At 37.6% G+C, this 21,654-nt stretch overlaps 1 protein-coding gene across 1 annotated transcript; it reads right to left on the reverse strand.

The window, feature by feature from the left end:
• Positions 1-280: 280 nt before the first annotated feature.
• Positions 281-10,132, reverse strand: LOC149806362 (uncharacterized). Its single transcript, XM_089951285.1, has 7 exons — positions 9,872-10,132; positions 4,943-5,004; positions 3,732-3,880; positions 3,342-3,435; positions 2,858-3,101; positions 2,517-2,643; positions 281-1,518 (listed from the first exon to the last, which is right to left on the reverse strand). Exons 1-7 carry the CDS (start codon positions 10,130-10,132, stop codon positions 1,325-1,327), a joined length of 1,131 nt encoding a protein of 376 aa, XP_089807411.1. The 3' UTR covers positions 281-1,324.
• Positions 10,133-21,654: the final 11,522 nt, after the last annotated feature.

Genomic DNA, 21,654 nt, shown 5'->3' on the forward strand with positions numbered 1-21,654 from the left:
TTAATTAATACATTAGCCCTCTACTCTCGGCAAACCAGGATTTTCCCCTGAAGGCATCTACGAGACCAGAATATTTTTCGACATCCGTAATCTGCCCCTTATTTCTCATATTCCTCTCGGTGACATTCACCAAACTTTCTCTCGTGGGTGAACCGAGTATTTAGCCAAATTCTAGGTACAGGAATATGAATGTGATGATACCTGCTTCACTGTGCATATGTTTCTCACTAAAATGAACAACAACAGTTCAAAGAAAAGAACAATAAGACCAGAATACTACTTTCAATGGCGTAAAGATTTATTAATTAAGGATTTAGACTTTTAACCAGAATGTTGCGCTGGCGATTTGCAACATAAATCAGTCAGTTTAGTTACCATGGTGTGCCCTTTGGCAGGGTTTTTTTTTCTTCTGTCTTAGACATGGTATAAGGTTCGCATTCAAAGCATTGATATGCAGTAAAACACCGCAACAAAGCAACAACAATAACAAAAAAGAAGCAAAATATTCAGTGATATTTTTTTAAATTACAGAAACAGACTATAGCGTATGAAAATGAGTGTCTTGTATCGGCATTTATTCATATTAAATATGCAGCATATATTCGTTGGATATAATTTATGTTCAAACTTTGCAGGTCTGAGGCCTATTTAACGTGCGGATAAACATGTTAAGCAAGTTGATTTTTTTCACCTATGTCAGAAGGGACTTTCTCCCTTCAGATTTTTGGGGCCCCGAGTGGCCGAGTGGTCTAAAGCGTTCGCCGTTACGGATCACTGCCATCTCACCTCTGTCTGCGCCGGTTCGAGTCTCAGATTCAGCCAATGTAGATATGTGAGAAAGCATGCCAGTAGCTTCTCGTGGGTCGGTGGTTCTTTCCGGGGTTTTCCCGGGTTCTTCCTCCACCATTAATACTGGCCGCCATATATGGCCTATCGTGTGCTGAAAAATGGCGTTAAACTCCACAACAACCAACAACCAACCCTTCAGATTTTTTCTGGTAATTTGTCTGAAGACTTACGGTCCACTTCATTTAACGCAAACACGGAAAATACGAATTTCTGGTTATTTGAAAATTTGTATGGCATTGATTTCGTTATGGAGTCACGAATTTAGCTCACATAATCTGATTTTTTTATTATTTGTACTTTGAACTTTCCTTAAACAAGTTCAGATTTCAAATTAATTTTCAATTCTTTTGTAATGTTTTTTACCTTTATCAGCTTTGTTGAAGTTTAAACTTGGCTGAACATTATTCTACAAAGCCATTAAATATCGGAAGCTTTTTCGTTCAAGCTAAGATATCAAACGAGCTCTTCAGTCTCATTAGAAGGCGGGGTTAAGTATGCCATATTTGTCTTCGGTCTTTCTGCGGCACTCTTTTTCGTGGCGGAGCCGGAAAAAGAGGTAGACGGCGAATATGAGACACAGCAGCATCAGGATCCCAAAGACCAGGACCACGATCCAAAAGGTGTACGTCTGATAGCAGGTGTCCATTGTACCCTTGATGTCGTTCGTGCCTGTGAGAGGAATATTGGGATAAATATTACAAATTTTCATAATTTTAATAGTTGAATGTTCAGACAAATATTCCTTCTCTTTAAAACCGAATTTATATACATTTTCCATGGGCAGGATTCAGTCAATCAAGTTACTAAAATTGAGGAAGGTTTAATAAAACAATTAAGCTACCAATCTCTTTATACAGTGTATGCATGCAGAAAGATCATTTGCAAAAGCCTTCTTATAATTACATAGCGCCATTACTAGCCTGTAAGTCAAATCGACTTGTACACGTTATAGAGTTTTATCTACCGTCAAATAATGTGACGGTAGATTAAGGTATATATTGTTTGTGCTACAGATTTCTCAGATTAAACAACATTGACCCAGATGTGCCGGCACATCATGCGACTGAAGATCTGTGTTTCTGCAGTTCGCAAAGTGCTGTTAAATGACATTGAGCTTTATCAAGATATTTAGGACGGATTATCCGTTGTGTAATATCTAATAAAGTTGTTTCCCTTCATATGCCAATGTAAATATTTATAGATCGTACGATTTTGATCACCTGTCCTTATGATAATAAGCTGAATCTTAGGTATGAAGTGTCTGAAAGGTTCTATCATTTTGCTCAAGTTAGATAGATGTGTCTCACACAACTTTGAAAGCGATATAAACTCAGGACCATCACGGAATGTTATCACCTTCTAATGATTTTATCATGTCCGAACAAATCTGTATACCACTGCAGCATCGCAATAGATGTCAGAAAAGCACGGGATCATGCACATAATGTATGTTATAAATTTATTCGTTAGGGATATGGATATTTAGTTCGAGGTTGTATAAAAATTGAACATGTATGAGGCCTGAGGTACTCTTGAGCTATTCCCGAAATGATTATCATTTTCAAGATGGAATTCTCCTTAAGTAACTCACGCTATGACCTCTACCATTTCCTGGATTTCCCGAACTGTTATTATTGCCTAGTGCTAATATCACTTGATCTATACACCTGAACCTTGGTCTGCGCTTACTCCAAACAAAGAGATGGTGAAGCTGGTGCCAACACTGGTCACATTTTGCAGGTCGGTGTCTTCGGCACTCCTACGTCGTCTTCGTCCAGAAACACAGACATTGGCCTGAAATGGAATTTCTACACTGTTAGAACACTTGGGGCTGTACGTTTCCCTGACTTTGTTATTTACCACCTCAATTGCAAATGTAAATACGGATCTAAGGGAACGTTGACAAATCATAATAGTAATGCGACATACCTTGCATGATATAGGAATAACTGACTATCACACTTGACAGATTCTCAATGTATGTATGTATGTATGTATGTATGTATACCTCAGGGTCGTCGCATTTACTTTGGTCATTGTATAAGCACTGCACAATCACAGCTTCTACTTTCAGAGTTGTACTTATTCCCGTTGGTTTCATCCACAGTGCTGTTTCAAAAGTGCCACTCTTGATCACGTAAACACCGTCAGCATCCACAGTAGCAAGTCCGTCATTTGTTGGAAGAGTACTGCTGACGGCATCCTTAGCAAAATTTTGGGTGAGTCCGTAAGCCGGTGGCGTTTGTTTACATCTGTAAGGTTGAACGTTTGAAAGGTAAGCCAAGTCGTCTCGAAGAAATGATATATTACGGTCGATTCAGTTAAAAGGAGTTGAAAAAAACCATAAAAGTGTGACCCATTTGCATTTGTAGGTTACGATAGAATCTGGTTAAAACATTAGTAAATATAATATAAGTAAACGTTATTGCTTTTCCTGTTAATAAGGAATTCATGACGAAAATATTTCTATGATATTCAAAAATGTATGTTACCCGTTGTCGATGGCCACCACGTTTGGTAAAGATGTTGAATCAGTTCCCCCATAAAAGATCAATTTGTTTACGTATATCCCCACTTGTTTGTTTTCTGTTGAAGAAAATACACTTTTCAATCAATCTGAAAATGACGTCATAGTCTTTTGATTCCTCTTCATAATATATTTTAACAACAAAACTAAACGCTGGAGATTATAAAGTTCTCATCTGCGCAATTTTACTGTGCAAAAAAATTATTTGAGTGTAAAGTATTAACAGAACGTTTATAGTTTAATATAGTATTGAAGCATTTATTCATTTCTTTATTATATTATATCAGAGGTTCATAGTGCTCAAGAGAGAGAGAGAGAGAGAGAGAGAGAGAGAGAAATAGAGAGAGAGACTAACGGGAGTTTGCATAAGTGTGCTTCAGTTTCAAGTAGTAAGAGCCGCCAAGCGTCAGTTGGCCGCCAGAAGTTTTCTTTGTATCATCTGTGGAATCATAGACCTCGAGCGCAAGCTGAGATTTTAGACCCAGATTTTTAACCGGTAAGGAACTGAAAAACAAAATGTAAACATCAGGATAACTTAGATATTGTACTTGGAAGACAAGATTTTGAACTTGTACAAGAAATTACAAAAACTTAGAAAATCTACGTTGCCCCATCCCCTTCAATTTGGATTGTTTCTGATTTGTATGAACAATGCTAATAGTTAATGCTTTTAATTTTCGCTGAGTTCCTCCATAAATAGTTTAATGATCACAATTTATTTCCATGTGTGCTTTGATATTTTGCTTCATTATAGAAGCTATGTTAGCTAGGATTTTGCAGAGCCTGAACTTAATGACGGCATGATTAATAATTTATCAGGTTTTCATAGTTCAGACATTGCTCAGAAAAATTGTCGATGTACTGTGTCCTTTTCTTGTTCCATCAAAAAATTTGCAATATATTTTTTAATTGTATTTTTTATTTTTTTTAAATTTATTTTTAGTTGTTGGAGGCTGAATTTAAAATTAATGCAATGGCTGCATTTATCACTGTTTCACATTAGGTTTCTGCCAGTTTCCCTCAAGGAACATGTTTAAAAAGTGTTCTTCGTGAATGATCCCTCAAGAAATATTGTAAGTGTTTCTTCCAGATTGAGTAGATGCCCGAAGTCGTACTGCCTTACATTGGTTTCGTACACTGTTCTTAAATGCCATTTCATTAGGAAATACAGGACGATTTACAGAGTTGCTTCGATGACTACATGGCGAGTGATTTGCATATTTTTTACTAATTCGAATCGGGACCAATTAGAGAAATTGTTTTAATTTTCTTCACAAGAATAAAGTACGCTATTCCGAGTTGAGTTCGATTACCACATCGTAACTGCTGTGTATGAAATATATTCTGGATTCCCTAAGGGAACAAAGTGATTTGCTGGTTTCGGTTGATGTTCCCTCAGAACATACGTCATGTTTTGGGAAGCAAAATTAAGTTAATGCTTCATATAACGTTTTCACTGAGTTCACACAGTGACCAAGTTAATAGTACTATTCTCCATTACTATTCCCTCAAGAAATATAGGTGTTCTAGTTTCTGCAAAACTGAGCTTACTCACTGCGTACTCACTGCTTCCAGGTTAGGTTTTTACAGATTATCCAGGAAGCACTTTGGCAATTATTTCTATATTCCTGTTTTGTCAGAAAGACTTATGTTTGTTTTTACAGAAATTAAATTGATGGCTGCAAGATCCTTTGTACAACTATTTGACTGACTTGTATAAATATTTGACAAACTTGTATTAGGAACCAATTTTACAGATTTTTCTTCGTCACTGTTTCTGCAAAAAATGAAAAATTCTTGTCTGTTTGGAAGGTCATGGCTATTAGGGTACGACTAACACAACACTTAAATTTTCACTTTCCTTACTCTTGGTTAATAACAAATTCTTACGCCATTCTCTTCGCAAACATTTTTATTTCAATGTCGCTGGTATTTCATTGTTGATAGTATGTATGCATTAGGAAGATAAATTCAATATCGGTTCACTAGTAATATCCAGAAGAATGAGAATTCATTTCATCACACGTGGCTGAAGCAAATATAATTACAGCAGTCACCCATAAATATGTTCTGTTGATGTTACACAAGTAAAAAAGATAACAAAAAAGAGTAAACTAATATATAAAAAGAAAAATAAATAAAACAAGAACTGCATGCTAATATTAGTGTTATAATTATTTAACAAGACTAGTCGTAAAAGTAAATAACAGAGAATTTTATTGTAATATTTTAAAACGATTTTTTGCATTGTACCTTTTCATTTTTTTTAGTGTCGTGCTATGCTTTTTGCTGCTTGTAATTTTGAATTTTATTGAATGTCGTGAAGTGTTCTTTTCATTCTATTTTTATTTGAATTTTACTAAATATTTTGCAATGTACTTTTCAATGTATTTTTTCCTTCTTTTTTTGGTTGCATTATACTGAGTATTTTGCAGTTTTCTCATTGTACCTCTGAACTTCACTAAATCTCTGGCAACGTTTTATTCATTGTATATTTTGAATTTTACCGACTGTTTCTAATATTATTGTATTTTTGATCTTTCACCTTTTTGAATGTAATTTTCTTTCCTCTATCGAGCCTCGAGGACTCGGCTCAAATGACCCGGAGAGTATCATTAGGACAGAACTTTTAAGTAAAAGTATTACGATTGAAATTCATTCTAAATTGTATTAAAAGTAATTTTTCATTAATATATATTGAAAATAATTTTCCACTAAAATATATGGAGATAAAATTTATATATTTGTGTAATACAACTGTATGCTATTTTATAAAGATCGCACTTTACGAGCAGGTGCAGAAACCCATAAAATACATTTCGCTCGTAACTAAATTTCAACAATTGTCTGCACAAAATACATTTTGCTCGTATCTAAACGTCATAAATTTAGATTTGGGGGAAGCTGCTGAACAGACAAATTATTATATCAATATTGAATGCGTTGTGCAGATGGTTCACACGATCACCCTGGGAAAAGTTCAAGTGTCATGTTCTCACTAGACTGAGCGAACGAAAAAAACTATAAATAGCGAATCAGGCTTACGAAGAATTAGTTCGTTGATCGATTCAGAACATCTGTCTTTTTCTTACAGGTAAGAATCGTCTGTGGTCGCAAACTTCTTTAAAGATTGTGCACTTTTTAATATTTGTTTTAATATTTGAGACTTACATAAAGTCCATATTTTCCAACAATTTTGTGAGTTCTTTATATTTTATATAATAATATAATGGAATTTGTAATTGTATTTTTTGTATGTATTATTAGAAAAGATGAATTCGCTACCAACTTCATGTTTAGATTTAATTTTGAAATAAAAATTTCTTTAAGTAATATTGAGTAACATTTAGTAACCTATTCCAAATTAGTATCCTATTTTAAATTTAGCACAATACATTTCTTCAAAATGATTGTCGCATTAATCACAATTATTAAATTTTATACTCACTGGATATTATGAAGTTAATCGAGATCAAACTATCTTTATACATTCCAAAAGAGAGAAATTATACAATGAAGTTGGTAAGCACGATGGGAAAGTGTAAGTTTATATGTATTTCTTGTATTTTAAATATAAAGGCTTTATAAATGTATCTTTAGAATTTAGTATTATATATATATATATATATATATATATATATATATATATATATATATATATATATATATATATATATATATATAAAGTTCGTTGCTCGAGTCAGAACAGCTTTGTCTTTTCCTTACAGCGATTCCGTACCTCATTCCCCAAGATGTAGCCGTATATCCACGGTTATTGGTGACACCCTTGTTGTAGAGCCTGAATTCCTTCTCTCTCTCTAACCATGAGCAAAGACATTTCGTAACTTATGAATATGATAAAACACCCATATCATAACTAGATTATTAACGTTACATGTGATTTCCTTTCTGAGTTATATCCGGAAACAATTTGATATACTGTATTTCCATTATTGTTTTCTCAGGATATATAGAAGGTTTCTCGCAAAGAGATTTGATGATGGTAGTAGTTACTATTATGTAAAAAATATTTCATCGAGGTCTTTCAAGAAACAATATGTCGTTATCTTCTCTTAATATTCGCTCGAGAAATATAATAAGCCTCGCATAATAGATTTTGATGGCCGCGTGGTTTTCAGGGAATTCCCCCGGCTGTTTTTGATAGAATGGTATATACATCTGATCTATGTCTGAGTAGTGATTTCCAGAAGGAAAAATGCTTCGTTAATATTCAAGGTGGTCCGAATGGCAGCTATAGTGATTTAATGATTACTTAAGTGTCGAATACAGTGACTTATTGCCAAACTATTTTTTATTTTATTTTGGCCCTTGGAAAAGGAATCTGTCGATTCCGAGACCGCTTGGGCTGGTTTCGCATCAATTTTGCACTGTTGTCTCCTAGTTTTTCTTTCATATTTGTTATCTGTGTGTGTTTGCGCGTCTGTGTGTGTGTAACTTACCTTCATGGTGAAGTATGTTCTCACAAGATTTTGTCATACAGTTACGCATAAAATCATAAATATGCAACATAAATTTGACATGAGTTTTTAAAAAATTTTATGTAACGGGTAAACTTATATATACATTTCACCTTGAGAAATATTCTGGAGGTCTATAAAATAACCTTAGGACCCTGCCTCATTTGTTTTGCGCCTCCTCTATTTCACTAACTATAATTAGAAACATAACTTTTCTCATAGAAAATACGGTAATGTTAGTTGTTACAAATTAAGTTTACAGAATGTGAAAATATTACCGATTAAGCCAGGCACATAAATTTAAAACACTTGAAATGATGTGAACAACAAAGCAGACATGAATTATTGTACTGCTAGGCTGAGTACCATGTTCCTTGGTGTCATTAAGAAAACAGCTTCAGAGAAGACTTTAAGAGAGTTTTATTTTCTATAACCGTGTCCTTTCATTATTAATGAGGTCTAAGATAATAATCACTGAATATACGTTGTCTTAGATATTATTCACTGACAGTAAGTTGTCTTAGTTATTATTAACTTAATATACGTGTACTTAATATACGTGTACTTAGATATTAATCACTAAATATACGTTGTCTTAGATATTAAGCACTTAATATACGTGTTCTTAGATACTAATCACTGAATATACGTTGTGTTAGATATTAATCACTTAATATACATTGCCTTAATTATTAATCACTGATTATACGCTGTCTTAGTTATTATCAACTTAATATACGTTGTCTTATATATTAATCTCTTAATATACGTTGTCTTAGATATTAATGAATTAATATAAGTTGTCTTAGAAATTAATCGCTTAAAGTTCGTGTCCTTAGATATTAATCACTAAATCTACTTTGAGTTTGATATTAATCACTTAATACACGTTTTCTTAGACAGCAATCACTTAATATACGTGTTCTTAGATATTAATCACTGAATATACGTAGTCTTAAATATTAATCACTTAATATATGTAGTTTTTATTAATTATTAAGATATGTGTTGTTTGATATTAATTACTAAGATGTGGGTTGCTAGATATTAAATGATATATATTTCTAGATATTAATTATTAAGATATGTGTTGTTACATATTAATTATTAAAGTATGTGTTGCTAGATATCAATTATTAAGATATGTGTTGCTAGATATTAATTATTAAGATATGTGTTGCTAGATATTAATTATTAAGATATGTGTTGTTAGATATTAATTATTAAGATATGTGTTGCTAGATATTAATTATAAAGATATGTGTTGTTATGTATTAATTATTAAGATACGTGTTGTTAGTATTAGTTATTAAGATATGTGTTGTTAGATATCAATTATTCAGATACGTGTTGTTAAATATTAATTGCTTATGAAAGAACACTCGTAACATTGTGCTCTTTCTATCCCATAAAACTTATTCCGTGGTATTATTGTACTAAGCACATCCTACTTCACGAAATGAACGTGGTACATGTAATATACTAAATATGGGTCGGGCTTTATACACCACCAGACAACATTAGAGAAGATTGGTTCCTTAGAGAGAAGCAATAATAAAAAGATTATCACGCAATAGTGAAGATTTTTATAACCACGTTGTTGGGATCAGCTTTTGTGCATTTCCATTTAAATGCGACATCTGTACTAAATGCGTAGCCATTCGTGGTTTGGATGAGAAATGTAAAGGTAACTTCCTGTAAATTAAGAGGATATCACAAGTGTGAGTGTTGCATGCAATCAAGGAAATGGTAAAAATAAGACGCATTAACAAGCCCAAGATTATTTCGATTCGAAGTGAAATTTTATTTAGAACCAAGTACGGATTTTAGGAATATTTTTTCCATTGTAATAACAAACTTCACTGAACCGCTGCAATGATAGATTTTTATCTGGTAATTTCAGTTTATTTCTTCTTCTGATATCGTATTTTTAGAGAACATGCAATTACTATACTTAGAGTTTTCCTTGCCATCGTTTTCTATGCAAATAATATGCAAAATTTAATATTGTACATACATCTTTACTGCCGTCAGAATCTATATCTTTAATCTTGAAGGCATTTCCACATGCCGTGGGATTGAAGGTGCTGCCAGCGGTGTCCACCGTGAAAGTGGATTTGTACTGATCAGTGGTGCCGACCTGGGCTATCGTACAGCCGGCAGCTACTGTGTTATTTGATGAAAGAGCTGAGATCTGGTAAATGATATCGGATGCACCTTTCTCCACCACTATCGTCGTAGAGAAGCCGTTAGTAGCATCATAAGTGCACTCAGCCATGTCTGAAACAGACAATTATTACAACCGATAATGTAATAATTAACGACATGGTAAGACTAATCGATACCGCAATAAAAGTTGACAGGCAATGTACTTTTCAATTGATTCCATTACATTCACTGTCAGTTTAATATTAATTTTTACTCTTTATTTCAGTATTGGTTAGGAGTACATTTGTCAACAGCGTTATTATGTCGTTTTGAACAGCATACTAGTTCATGTTAACACAGGATGCTTAGATTAATAAGCATTTATCAAATTAATTTGAAACTGATTGGCACACTAAATAATTGTATTAGTTTTGAACGTGGTTACGCATATTCTCATTCACGATAGTAGTTAATGGGGACGATATACGGACAATGTGAATTAGCATTACAAAACACCCTTGGACGATATACGGATAAGATTTATACGGACAATAGGATTTAGCATTAAAAGACCCCTGTGACGATATACGGACAAAGAATATACTAACAAAAGGTTGAGACTGTATACGGACAAGGGAAACTGAGGTTGTTGTATAAGTACAATAGGAATGGAACAGGTATTGTGACGTCACTGTGCTGAAGCTTGTTAACAGTGTAGCAAGGGGCTGAATTCAATCGGACCAAACAAAGGGAAATAAAACCCTAAAACGCACGGAGGTAGATAGAGATATATAACACATAAAATATACAGACATTGATGGATGAACATCAGTTTATCATACAAACAATTATACACCCGACTAAAATAATTTTAGTCCAGAAAGCAAATCTTTTCTAGGCATATGAGTGGCCCTGTAAAGGGCCTTTGTGGTTTTTTTTTTTGTTAACATCATTCCGTTGACAGAGAGGACATCGCACAGGTATTCTCTTCTTCAAACTTCTTCTGACTTCTGGACCGTAGATGGGGACTCCCTTCAAACAGCATTGTCTCTCGAGTTAAATTCTTCTTTTCAAAACGCTCGTATTGGTGATCCGGTGATGATTTCGATGATACGAGAGTAGATGATTCAACATTAGCCCACATCTTGTGACTAGAACATGTGAAGGGAATGCAATGAACTGCGGATGTTTATAATGGAAGAGCGGATCGAAACAGATTGAGTTTTTTCACCAATCTTAACTCGCGTTACAAAATTCAGTCCCATTGTGGAATCTGTATTCCAGTCCGAAGAGAGCTGACTGAGGTCGCATTACATATAAAGAAGCGCTAGAGTCTGTACGCAGGGACAAAGTATTCAAACATGAGGGAAACTCAGAAGACGATGAATTGGGGTGCACCGGTTGTGGAGACGAGAAACGAGGACATAGCAGCGGCTACCAAAGTCAACACAGTCTTATTTCCAGAAAGACCGATTTTAATTGGGATTTAGTTGATTTTCTTTCATCTTCGCAAGAATTTGTTCCAGTACCAATACCTTCCCCACCTTCCCCTTCTTTACCATACGTTGAGGATTTAAAACAGACAGAAAGAAGAATTGAAGAAATTTTTACAACAGCAGAAAGAAGCAGAACAAACTTTTCTCCTTCAACAGCAACAGCGAGAAGTAGAGGCAAGAAGGAAACGACCGGAAAAAGAAGCAGAGAAGAAACAATGTCTAAGAGAGAAGAAGGACAGTTAAAGTCAAACTGTGACGGTACTCTTAAATATTTTAGCAGTGTTAAGGGGTCTGAAACAAATGTATCGTACTTCTTTAATAGACCCAAAAGAAAAAGACCTTCCCTAGCCAAGCAACCCAACCCTATTACTACGCATGAGATATCACCCCTAGTAATTTATACCAAATCATAGACAAGAGCCTTGGTCGTGGCAAAGGCTTAAGACAGTTAAAACGGATTACGTCCCGTTTCAGGGTTTGTGTTTTTAAAAAACAAAGACCTATCGGTCCTTTTCAGGACCACCAACTTCTCTCGAAAAGAGATACAATTCACTTTGCCAAAATCAATTAAAACTCAAAATCCTTTTTTTTTCATGATGTACGTGTCTGAATGCGTGACTGTAGGTCCTTATTCTAATAAGTCAAAACCAGGAGGTACTTACATTTTCAGTCTGGTCTATTCTGGTACATATCTTCGGCTTGTCTGAAGAAAACTTTCTAATGACACATCGCAAAGCTCTGATCAGAAGTTCGATCTGTGTGGGCTCTTCTATCGGTCTGGTCGGTTTGAGAGTGAAATGAATACTGGGAGGTAATACACCGACCCTTTATATAAGGACGACTTTGGTCTGACATGGATATAGGGACCCGTGGAGTTTTAAATGTAGTCATTTGATTTTTTAAGTCAGGATGAAACGATAGCATCATTTCGTGGAGAAAGGAGAAGTAACAGGCAGAAACGTGACTTATCGCCTCGCACAGTATCTGATCTTCGGCTCAAATTCATGCCAGTGAGCCAGAAGCCACACCCAGAGAATCTATACCAAATCAAAGTCCACCAATAACGCCTCAAAAGTACTTCCACATTCGAGAGACTAAAAAGCGCTCCTCTAGTAAATTTAGAACGACATCCTATACGTTCACGGTGAAGTATAAAGATTTCAAATCCAACGTACCGCTTGAGAAAATAGAACAGTTTAACATGGAGGTGTGGGATTGTTTGTTAACCACACTGAATGTCACAGGATGAAGCCGGGTTGGGACTGGATTAGGGAAGCCACCAAAAGCAACTGCGTTTACAAGATGTTTATTTATAAACGCAATTTAAATATAAACGAATCTGACACCATTATAAACAAAAAGATAAGGAAAATTATAAAGTTCCTAACATGGAACTATCATCAACAAATAACTCAACGAGAGAAAAATTCAAACCATTAATTTAACGAATGGAATTTCAAAACAAACTTGAAATCCTATCACCGATCAACAAAATAAAAGTGACCTACACCCCAATATAAAGAGTCTTGAATGTATCGTTCAAATAACGATTTAGAAAAAAATTATGAATGTATCGTTCAAATAACGATTTAGGAAAGAATGTAATTATGTATCGTTCAAATAACGATTTAGAAAAGCAGGTAAATTTGAACGTATCGTTCATAAAACGATATTGAAAAGCAGTGTAAATTACGAACCTATCAATCGTTCACACAACGATATAGCAATAGGAATGTATGAAATTATGAACCTATCGATCGTTCACATAACGATATAGCAACAGGTGTAATTATGAACCTATCAGTCGTAAACCGATATTGAAATAGGAATAGGAATGAATGAAATGAGGAACCTATCGGTCGTTCATATAACGACATAATAGGAATGAATGACATTATGAACCTATCGATCGTTCATATAACGACATAATAGGAATGAATGAAATTATGAAATGCAATTGTGGAAATAACATGGAACACTAAATATCGTAGCGCCCATTTGACGACCAAGATGTTAACTCCGGTTCCAAGCGCTCTAGTAAATGGCCAGAGAAGCACCCATGCATGGTCCTCTCCTCTCAGTCTGCTGAAGGATCCCTCACATCAGAGACCAGATGGTCGCGAAGACCTGGTCCCTCGTATCGAGAAAACCAGTCCACTCTTCCGATCCAACGTCACCAAAACACAGCGTATACGTCACACGAAACCCCACAGAATTCTGTGACTCCACATCAAACGATGTATAAGGCATGTCAGGCATGTATAAAGCAGCTCTACAGCTAGTGACTCCACATCAAACCATATAAAAGGCATGGCATTTAGGCAGCTAAAATTGTAACAACTAAACCGTGTAGTACATATGACACGATTAAGTACTTCTGCACAGATACATGTTGCGCATGCGCGCACATGAATTCGTTACCCTTTACATTAATCGTTTAATGCAAACAGCGTGTAATTAAATTCAATTTGTCTGTTCAGTTGCAACAAATAGCTAACTCGAACCAGACTAAAGTATTTCTAATATGGCGTTGTATAACCTAGGTATTGACTCTCCGTAGAATTTAGAATAAATATATGTTTCCTGCTCGTTAGCCACTGCATTCAATGAATATGTTTGCAGATACAAGTCTTTTTGAAACATTAATTAAAGTTCTAAAACATCTAAAGTATGAAACCAATTCTGTCATACAAACGAATAGTAATAAAGAAAATTTCATTACCTCTACAGCTGCAGATTTGCTTCCGTAAAGGGGTAAGCTTCCTGACAAGACTTGACGTAATGTGATTTGGTTATAGAGAATTTGCTTTATATGTACACTAGCTGTGACATATGCGCAGCTAGGTACTTAGGTTTCCCGCTGTAGGCAATTTGCTCGTGCAGGGGTCTGAGTTTCACTCAGGATTTCGAAATAACTAAGCCGAAAAAATATTCCACCCTCGGGTGACGCTGTACGCGGCAACGAAACCCGAGTACATTTTTGACAACATATACATATTGATATAACTCCTACACAATTTCGTGACACTGAAAAGACAATGTGAAGCGAAAGAAGACGATCGCTTGAGACTTTCCATTCATAACAACATTCCCCCGTTTGGATCGAATTTAGCAGCCCAGCCGAATTGACACCTTTCAAAGTCTTCGACGAGATTCAACACGTGAAACAATAAAACGAAGTTTCACATCACCGATGAAAAAGCGACACTGTTCATGACCCACGTGTCTCTTCCCCAACGGGACCGGACAACGCGAAAAAGAGTTATTGGAAGATGACCATCGTAGCAGTTATGGTAGCCTCGTTCAAATTAACAACCCTCAAGACCAGATGTGATTAGCTCGTGCCATCGTGGTGGAACGAACGTATGCCGACAAGAATGGTAGAATGGAAAAGAGCCTGGCAAATTATTCAAAAGTTGAACCATGCCAAACAACGAAGTGAAGCAGAGCCCCTGTTACAGCAAGCGGGACTATCCAAAGACACACCCTGTGGCATTCCTGTACTGCAAAAATTGCAAGACGTCTTGGCTTCACGATACACCTTGAACGTGTACCCTCAAGACGTGCGCAAACCTATGTTGGTTCGAGGCAAAGATTTCAAAGACTGAAAATACATTCACGTCTACCATCACGATGAACATTTCGATGCCGGATTCCTGGGATACGGTTATTACTGTGAGAAATGTGACTTTCGATATAAAACCGAGAGCAATACAAGCATTGCAGATTGAAATGTGAGACACGCTTGGCCTCTAAGCCCTGTCTTGACCTGTCTGGAGGAAGGACAACCATGAGTGCATTGCCCAGCTTATCAGCGCACTTTTGTCAGCCCTACCTGTTACCAACAACATCTAAAGACGTATGGTTCACAGCAAAAAAGAGCTTGTCAACTGCTGAGATTGCGCTACTACTAATGGACAAGGCATACGTACCAACAATATCAAGGCACACGTATGTTCAGGAAAGAAACGATGTCACATTTGTCGCCAAATCAAGGACTTGGCACTAGAGTGCTACATTTAAAAATAGCATTCTAAACAGGAAGAGGACGATGATCAGAATAAATGGAATTTCATCTTTTTCGATTTCGAATGCATGCCAGATACCTGTTTTCACATCTCTAATTTTTGTGTGACTCGTCGAGCGTGCTAGAAGTGCATCCAAGCGTCTATCTATAGCCATTGCCATCGCTGCAGCAAGATTCCTGGAGGACGTACAAAAATCTTTCGCGGACCGAACACTCTGGCCGATTTCGCCCGAGACCTGGAGCCAAGAGGACATCGGTCGTTAGGGAGATTGTCATCGACATGCCACGGTAATGGTTTACAATTTCTCGGGATACGATGGACAATTTCTTTTGGGATACTATACGTAAGTACGTACCTAATGTCTTAAAGTGAGTTTGAACGGGCCAAACACATTTCCATGCATGTGGGCAGAGTGCAGTTTAAAGATTCGATAAGTTACTTGCTCATGCTGTTGAGCTGAATACCTAAAACGTTTGGAATGACAGAAACGGCCAAAGGATATTTTCAGCACTTTTTCAATACCGATGCCAATCAACACGCCTTCTACCAAATTTGCCTCAGGCTCACTACTACTACCCAGATAACATAAACACCGAACAACAAGAAGCGTTCTACGCTTGGTACCACCTCATGTCTTTGACCCCTTCGACTTTCAGGAAGAAGGTTAAAGTATTGTCGTTCTCACGTGGAACTTTTACGGCGTTGTTATGGAAAATTTCGAGAACACGAAGGGATCGATCTTTTGAAAGAATCCTTCACCGTTGCTATAGCGTGTTCCTTAGTGTACCGCACATCGATTCATGCACATAACACCCTGGCTGTCATCAGCACTCAAACGACGAACTTTTTCAAATGTCGATACTCGGTCTAAGCCCTACGCCTGCTACATTAATTGTGCGACAAGGAAAACAAATGGATCCAACATTCCCGCATCGGACGAGGTGAAAAGACCATCGAAACGTACTCGGTGGATGGTTGTGACTCAGAAAACCCCAAGATCGTGTACGAGTTTAACGGATGTTTATTTCACGAATGTCCCTCTGCTACCCTGAACGTAACACTAAAAATCTGTTTTCACAACGGACCATGGGTAACTTGTGCTATGCCATTTGTCAGCGGCGCTTTAAGTTAGAACATCAAGGATACCAAGAGGGGAAATGTTGTAACACGAGTACGATCTCCGTTTGAAAACCGATCCCGAGCTTAAACGCATCGTGGAAAGTTACAAGCTGGGAACCTACTGAACCCAACGAACAGTTTGTACGGAGGACGGAAAAATGTCACCTGTTTGCTGTACCACGCCGACGAGGAGAAAGGAGAAAAAAACAAATACTTGGGCGTGGGGTCCTGTATCCATAAGTGTGCAAATAGTGTCGCTTTCGCATAGGGCCCCGCGATTGCTGACGGTACACATCGACCTGGACAACATTCGACAATACGAAGGCTTGATCAAGTGCAAAGTCTTGCCTCTACCGACTTGAACCATCCCGTTTTACCTCAACATTGCCAAGGAAAACTGGTGTTTTCCTTGTGCCGTACTTGTGCCGAAACGTGCATTCAATATCAGTCTTGTCAACACCAAGGAAGAACGTGCCTTGACGGGAACGGGGGTCAGTGTAGAATTGTTTAAAGCTCTGGACCTGGGATATCAATTGTTATAAGTGCACGAAAGTTACCACTTTCCCAAGACAAAACCGTACCACAAGGGTAACCGAACTCAGAAAGGCATTCTCAATGAATACGTTGTTTCCTTTTTGAAACTGAAACAGGAAGTCAGTGGCTATCCTTCCTGGTGCCACGCTTCCGAAGACCAAAAGAAATTCAAAGAGAAATACTGGGAGCAGGAAGGCATCACTTTAGATCACGTGGAGAAAAACGAAGGAAGGCGATCGTTTGCCAAAGTGATGTTGAATTGTTTGTGGGGGAAAATAACACAACGACCGTGTTTACCTAAGACGGAGTATTTGACAGAACCTTCCAGCTACATCCGGATGATTCACGACAAAACCAAATACATGAAACAGGTGGACCTCCTTCGTGAAGACTTGACCCTGGTTAATTGCGAGGAAGAAATGGACTAAGAAGTGGACTTTGTACAAATCGATTAATTTCGAAATGTCATCAATGCGGCTTACGTGACAGCCCATGTTCGCTTAAAATTGTAGGAAGGTTTAGAACTGTTAAGAGATCGCGTCCTGTACTTTGACACGGACAGTTGCATCTACATCGATCGGTTGGGACAACGTCACCCTGACATCGAAGAAGACCGTTTAGCAGCCTGGTTGGACGAGCACCCCGACGACAAGATTCTAAGTTTTGCTTGTGGCGTTCCTAACGTTCGGCTAGGTATACCGGGACCCACAAGGAAACGTGCACACGGAGTGTTAATTGAAAGGATTGACTCTCAATTATCGCACCAGTCGAGTGGTGAACTTTGGACAACTGAAATAAGCTTTGCAGTCTGAACAGGTTGGAAATTTTAAAGTGACCAGCTACGAACCGCACAAGATGGTACGTTTACCCACACACCAAATCATCAGTCGACCTTTGTAAAAGTGTATCGAATTGTGTACCAGAGATGAATGCGACTTCCAAACCACTTCACTTTGCCATACGGACATGTCGGTATTGGTCAGCAAATAAAAAGAGACAACGTCCAAGACCAATAGCTCATTGTAACTACCAAGACCAAGCGAGAAAGATGAATACTTTTAAACAGACATCAATTCAAGTTCGGTGATTCTCAAGTGGAGTGCAATGATGTGCCTTGCGATGAGAGCAATGCCGCACGCTGTGACCTCAGCGATGCTGTACCACATCATGGGAACTTTTTTATGACTACTAATACTACCACTACTACCATACACTACTTTCATGGTGGATGTTATGATCCACGTGAAACTATACAGCTACCACCTACGGATGTCATGCAAAAATGAGCAAACTCCAACGCATTTCACCGTACCCTCATTTTATGAGCCCGGGAAAGACGAATATTCGTTCCCTGTTCGTTTGCCTGAATACTGCAACTTTAAAAGTCAATTCCAAACCTTTGAAGGAAAATGGCCCAAATGTATAGCAGGACCTACCCTCGAAAAATTAGCCATAGCTGGATTTTTACACTTGTGAGAAGGGGATAAAGTCAAGTGCTTCTGTTGCGTTGTGTCACTTCACCAGTGGGAGCAGAACGATTCGGCTTGCCCGGAACTTGCTCGATGGTCTCCGCATTGTTACTACCTGCCTTTAGTGGGACACAGTCATTGAAGTGGCATAATATGTCGTTTAAGATACCAGCTAGGCTAGGAGTCAAACATTGGGCAACACCAAGACAAGAAGTAAACCCCATTATAAATAATATTCAACGATTACCAAACGAATTGCTAGAGAAGATCTACAAGGTTGTTTGGCAGGGACTTGCCAGAGCAAAAATCTTAATTGGTGACTGTATAACTTTTGTGTCGAGAAATTCACAAAAGGAAAGGGAAAAAAGTCAACAAACTCGTCAGATTTCTCTGGATCAAGTTTGCTTTCATCCGATTATTCCGCTTTAGACCTTTTACATTAGAAAATTTTATAGATAAATTTTACTGTTACCCTGAATGGTACTGGTCAGAAATTACTCACTATGTCCATTACACTCGCTCTTGGAAAAGATTTTAAATGAAATAATACTGAGTGACATAATCATGGATACTTTGCAAGAGAACATTCGTGGTTTGCCTGTGGAGTTGATAGAAAGCATTTACCGTGAGCTGGTCAAAATACAAATGAAATGCAAAGAACTGCATCCCTCACGTCACCGATGTTTACACCAATGGTACCTGAATGCTATAAAAGGACTGATTCAGATGAAAGTGTTCCAGTGGTCAGTCATTGTTAAACTTGACGTGGGCGAGAAGGATTTGTTTGTAGTGACTACTTCTTTTTACCACAAGGTAGACATACTGCAACGAGTTCTAGGGGAAGAGTTAAAGGGTTACCAAAATCTTTTGGGGCCGACGTGTGGTGTGTGTCTTTCTGACTTGCTTTCTAGGATTTAGTTTACCAGTCGATTCCTTGTGTACTCTTTACGAACAGTATTTGCCACCAAATAAAACATGAAAGTTGTCTCTTTAAATGAGCTCGAAAAACACACATTGTTAAAAGCCTTGCGTTTTCATCTGGATATTTCTCGACCTCTAAGGGGGAAAACAGTTTCGTCAACTTTTGGCTACTGAAGATGTGTACGACGATGTGTGCGTAGCTTGTGAGTTACACCCTCACTGAACAGATGCACGTGAGTAGAAAAATTGGGGTTTTGAGGTTTGGACCAAAGAAGTGGCCAAGTATACCCAAAAGCTGTGATCGTAAATTCAAACGTTCAGAGAAAAAAGTAACTTTTAAACCTGTGTTAATGATAGTGTCAGAAGAACTTGACACCAAGAACAACCACTGATTTCAGGACATGAGTGTCATGGCCATTCCCGAATGGCCATTACGGGACGACACTTGTGAGTCTGTACCCAATATAGAGACATTAAGAACATTACACTGTTCCTAGGACATCTTTGTTACCAGAGTCATGTATAGTGACTTGTGTATTTACCACTTTGATCTTTTTTATATGTATTTTAACGCTGTACTCAACCATTTAACTTTTGTATATTTTTGTCTATCACGTTGTTCCATTAAAAAAATAAACGTGTCCTAAAAATGCATAGAAACTTTTGTCTTTTCTGCCTTCGCGTCAAAAGTGACATTTTTGCACAATGGCTATCTCTGATGTCTTTGCTCTCTATTCCTCTACTTTCAAAGTTTCAAAGTCATTGACGAACACATCGATCGTAGCAGTTGGGAGAGCTTGTATCTTCGCCATCCCTTTATCATGTTAATTGCCGGACCTAGCGTTTCAGGCCAAACCAAATTAGTCCAACGTTTCATCGAAAATAAACATCATTTGATTGATCATCCACCTCAACGAATCGTGTGGTGTTACAAAGAGTGGCAATCGGCGTACAGTCCCTTGCACGAAAGAAAAGGCGATACCGTCGTATTTGTGGAAGGCATTCCTGGAGAAGACGACGGGATCGTGTCTGATCCCAGTCAAACCCATCTGTTCATTTCGGAAAAGACGAAGAAGAAATTAAACCGTGGTTTACGCGCAAAGGGCATCATCATAATGCCAGTGGCATTTACATCACCTAAAATTTTTTTCAACAACGTAAAGCCCATTGCACCATCAGTCTCAAAAATAATTGCGTGGTCTTGTTTAAAAGCCGTAGAGATAAATCGCAAGTGCAAGTCGTAGCCAAACAATTAGAATTGCCTTGGCTGACTTTTCTGGAAAAGTCCCCAGAAACACCCCAGAAAACAGCTTATACCCGCAAGAGAGGCACTTCGACAAGGACACAACCTTACATTCTTAAACCACGACCTGCAACGACAGTGACCGCGTCTCCAGTAGGCTCACGTTCTTCCACTTCTTCGTTGTTGGTGATGCCTGCCAAACCCAATTTGACACCCGTTCTTCCTCATATGATAAAACAACGGAAACCCACGTGTCCAAGAACTTATCCAGCGGTGACACCCACCTTCTCCTCTTTAGCTGCAGTAGCAGCTTCATACAAAGTACCTACCCCCAAAGTCAAAGTCCAAGGTAGATCGGGCATGTTACAGAGTTTACTGGATTTATCCAAGCAAGAACTGTCCCGATTTAGTCCAATGCGAACCCCTCCGCGACGTGTGATGCTGTCATCAAGATGATACGACATAAAGACAACCAGTGTTGACGCATTCCAGTATAAATAGACCTGCGGTTAAGGATGGACATTAGTGTTTTTGTGCTCGAAACGTCCAAAGATGTCCCCTAAAAGAAGTGCAGACCACTCTCTGGCTCAAAAGGAAAGAAAAGGAAAGGACTTTTCTTGGTTTAGTCAAACATTGGGATATGTTTTCTGTCCTGCCCAAAGATCCTTCACCCATGCGAAAACAACTCATTCAAACAGCCCCAAAAGGCGTCGTCGATACCGTGTGTGAATGTTGCCTGAATGTCTTGAAAGGCACGATACCTTAGTCTAAACTTCAGAAAGAATGCTTAGTCAAGCATCGACAACTTCATCGTCAAATGGTCTAAAAGAAATTACTCATTC

The sequence above is a fragment of the Sinohyriopsis cumingii genome, chromosome 1, assembly GCF_028554795.1.
Source record: "Sinohyriopsis cumingii isolate HCF-2022 chromosome 1, ASM2855479v2, whole genome shotgun sequence".
NCBI lineage: Eukaryota > Metazoa > Mollusca > Bivalvia > Unionida > Unionidae > Sinohyriopsis > Sinohyriopsis cumingii.

Coding starts and splice junctions, on each gene's coding strand:
- LOC149806362 (XM_089951285.1), bottom strand. CDS start 10,132: ATGGCTGAGTGCACTTATGATGCTACTAACGGCTTCTCTACGACGATA. Junction 5,005..9,871: donor ATTCTGACGGCAGTAAAGAT/GTATGTACAATA, acceptor CTGACAAAACAG/GAATATAGAAATAATTGCCA. Junction 3,102..3,341: donor GTGGTGGCCATCGACAACGG/GTAACATACATT, acceptor TCAACCTTACAG/ATGTAAACAAACGCCACCGG.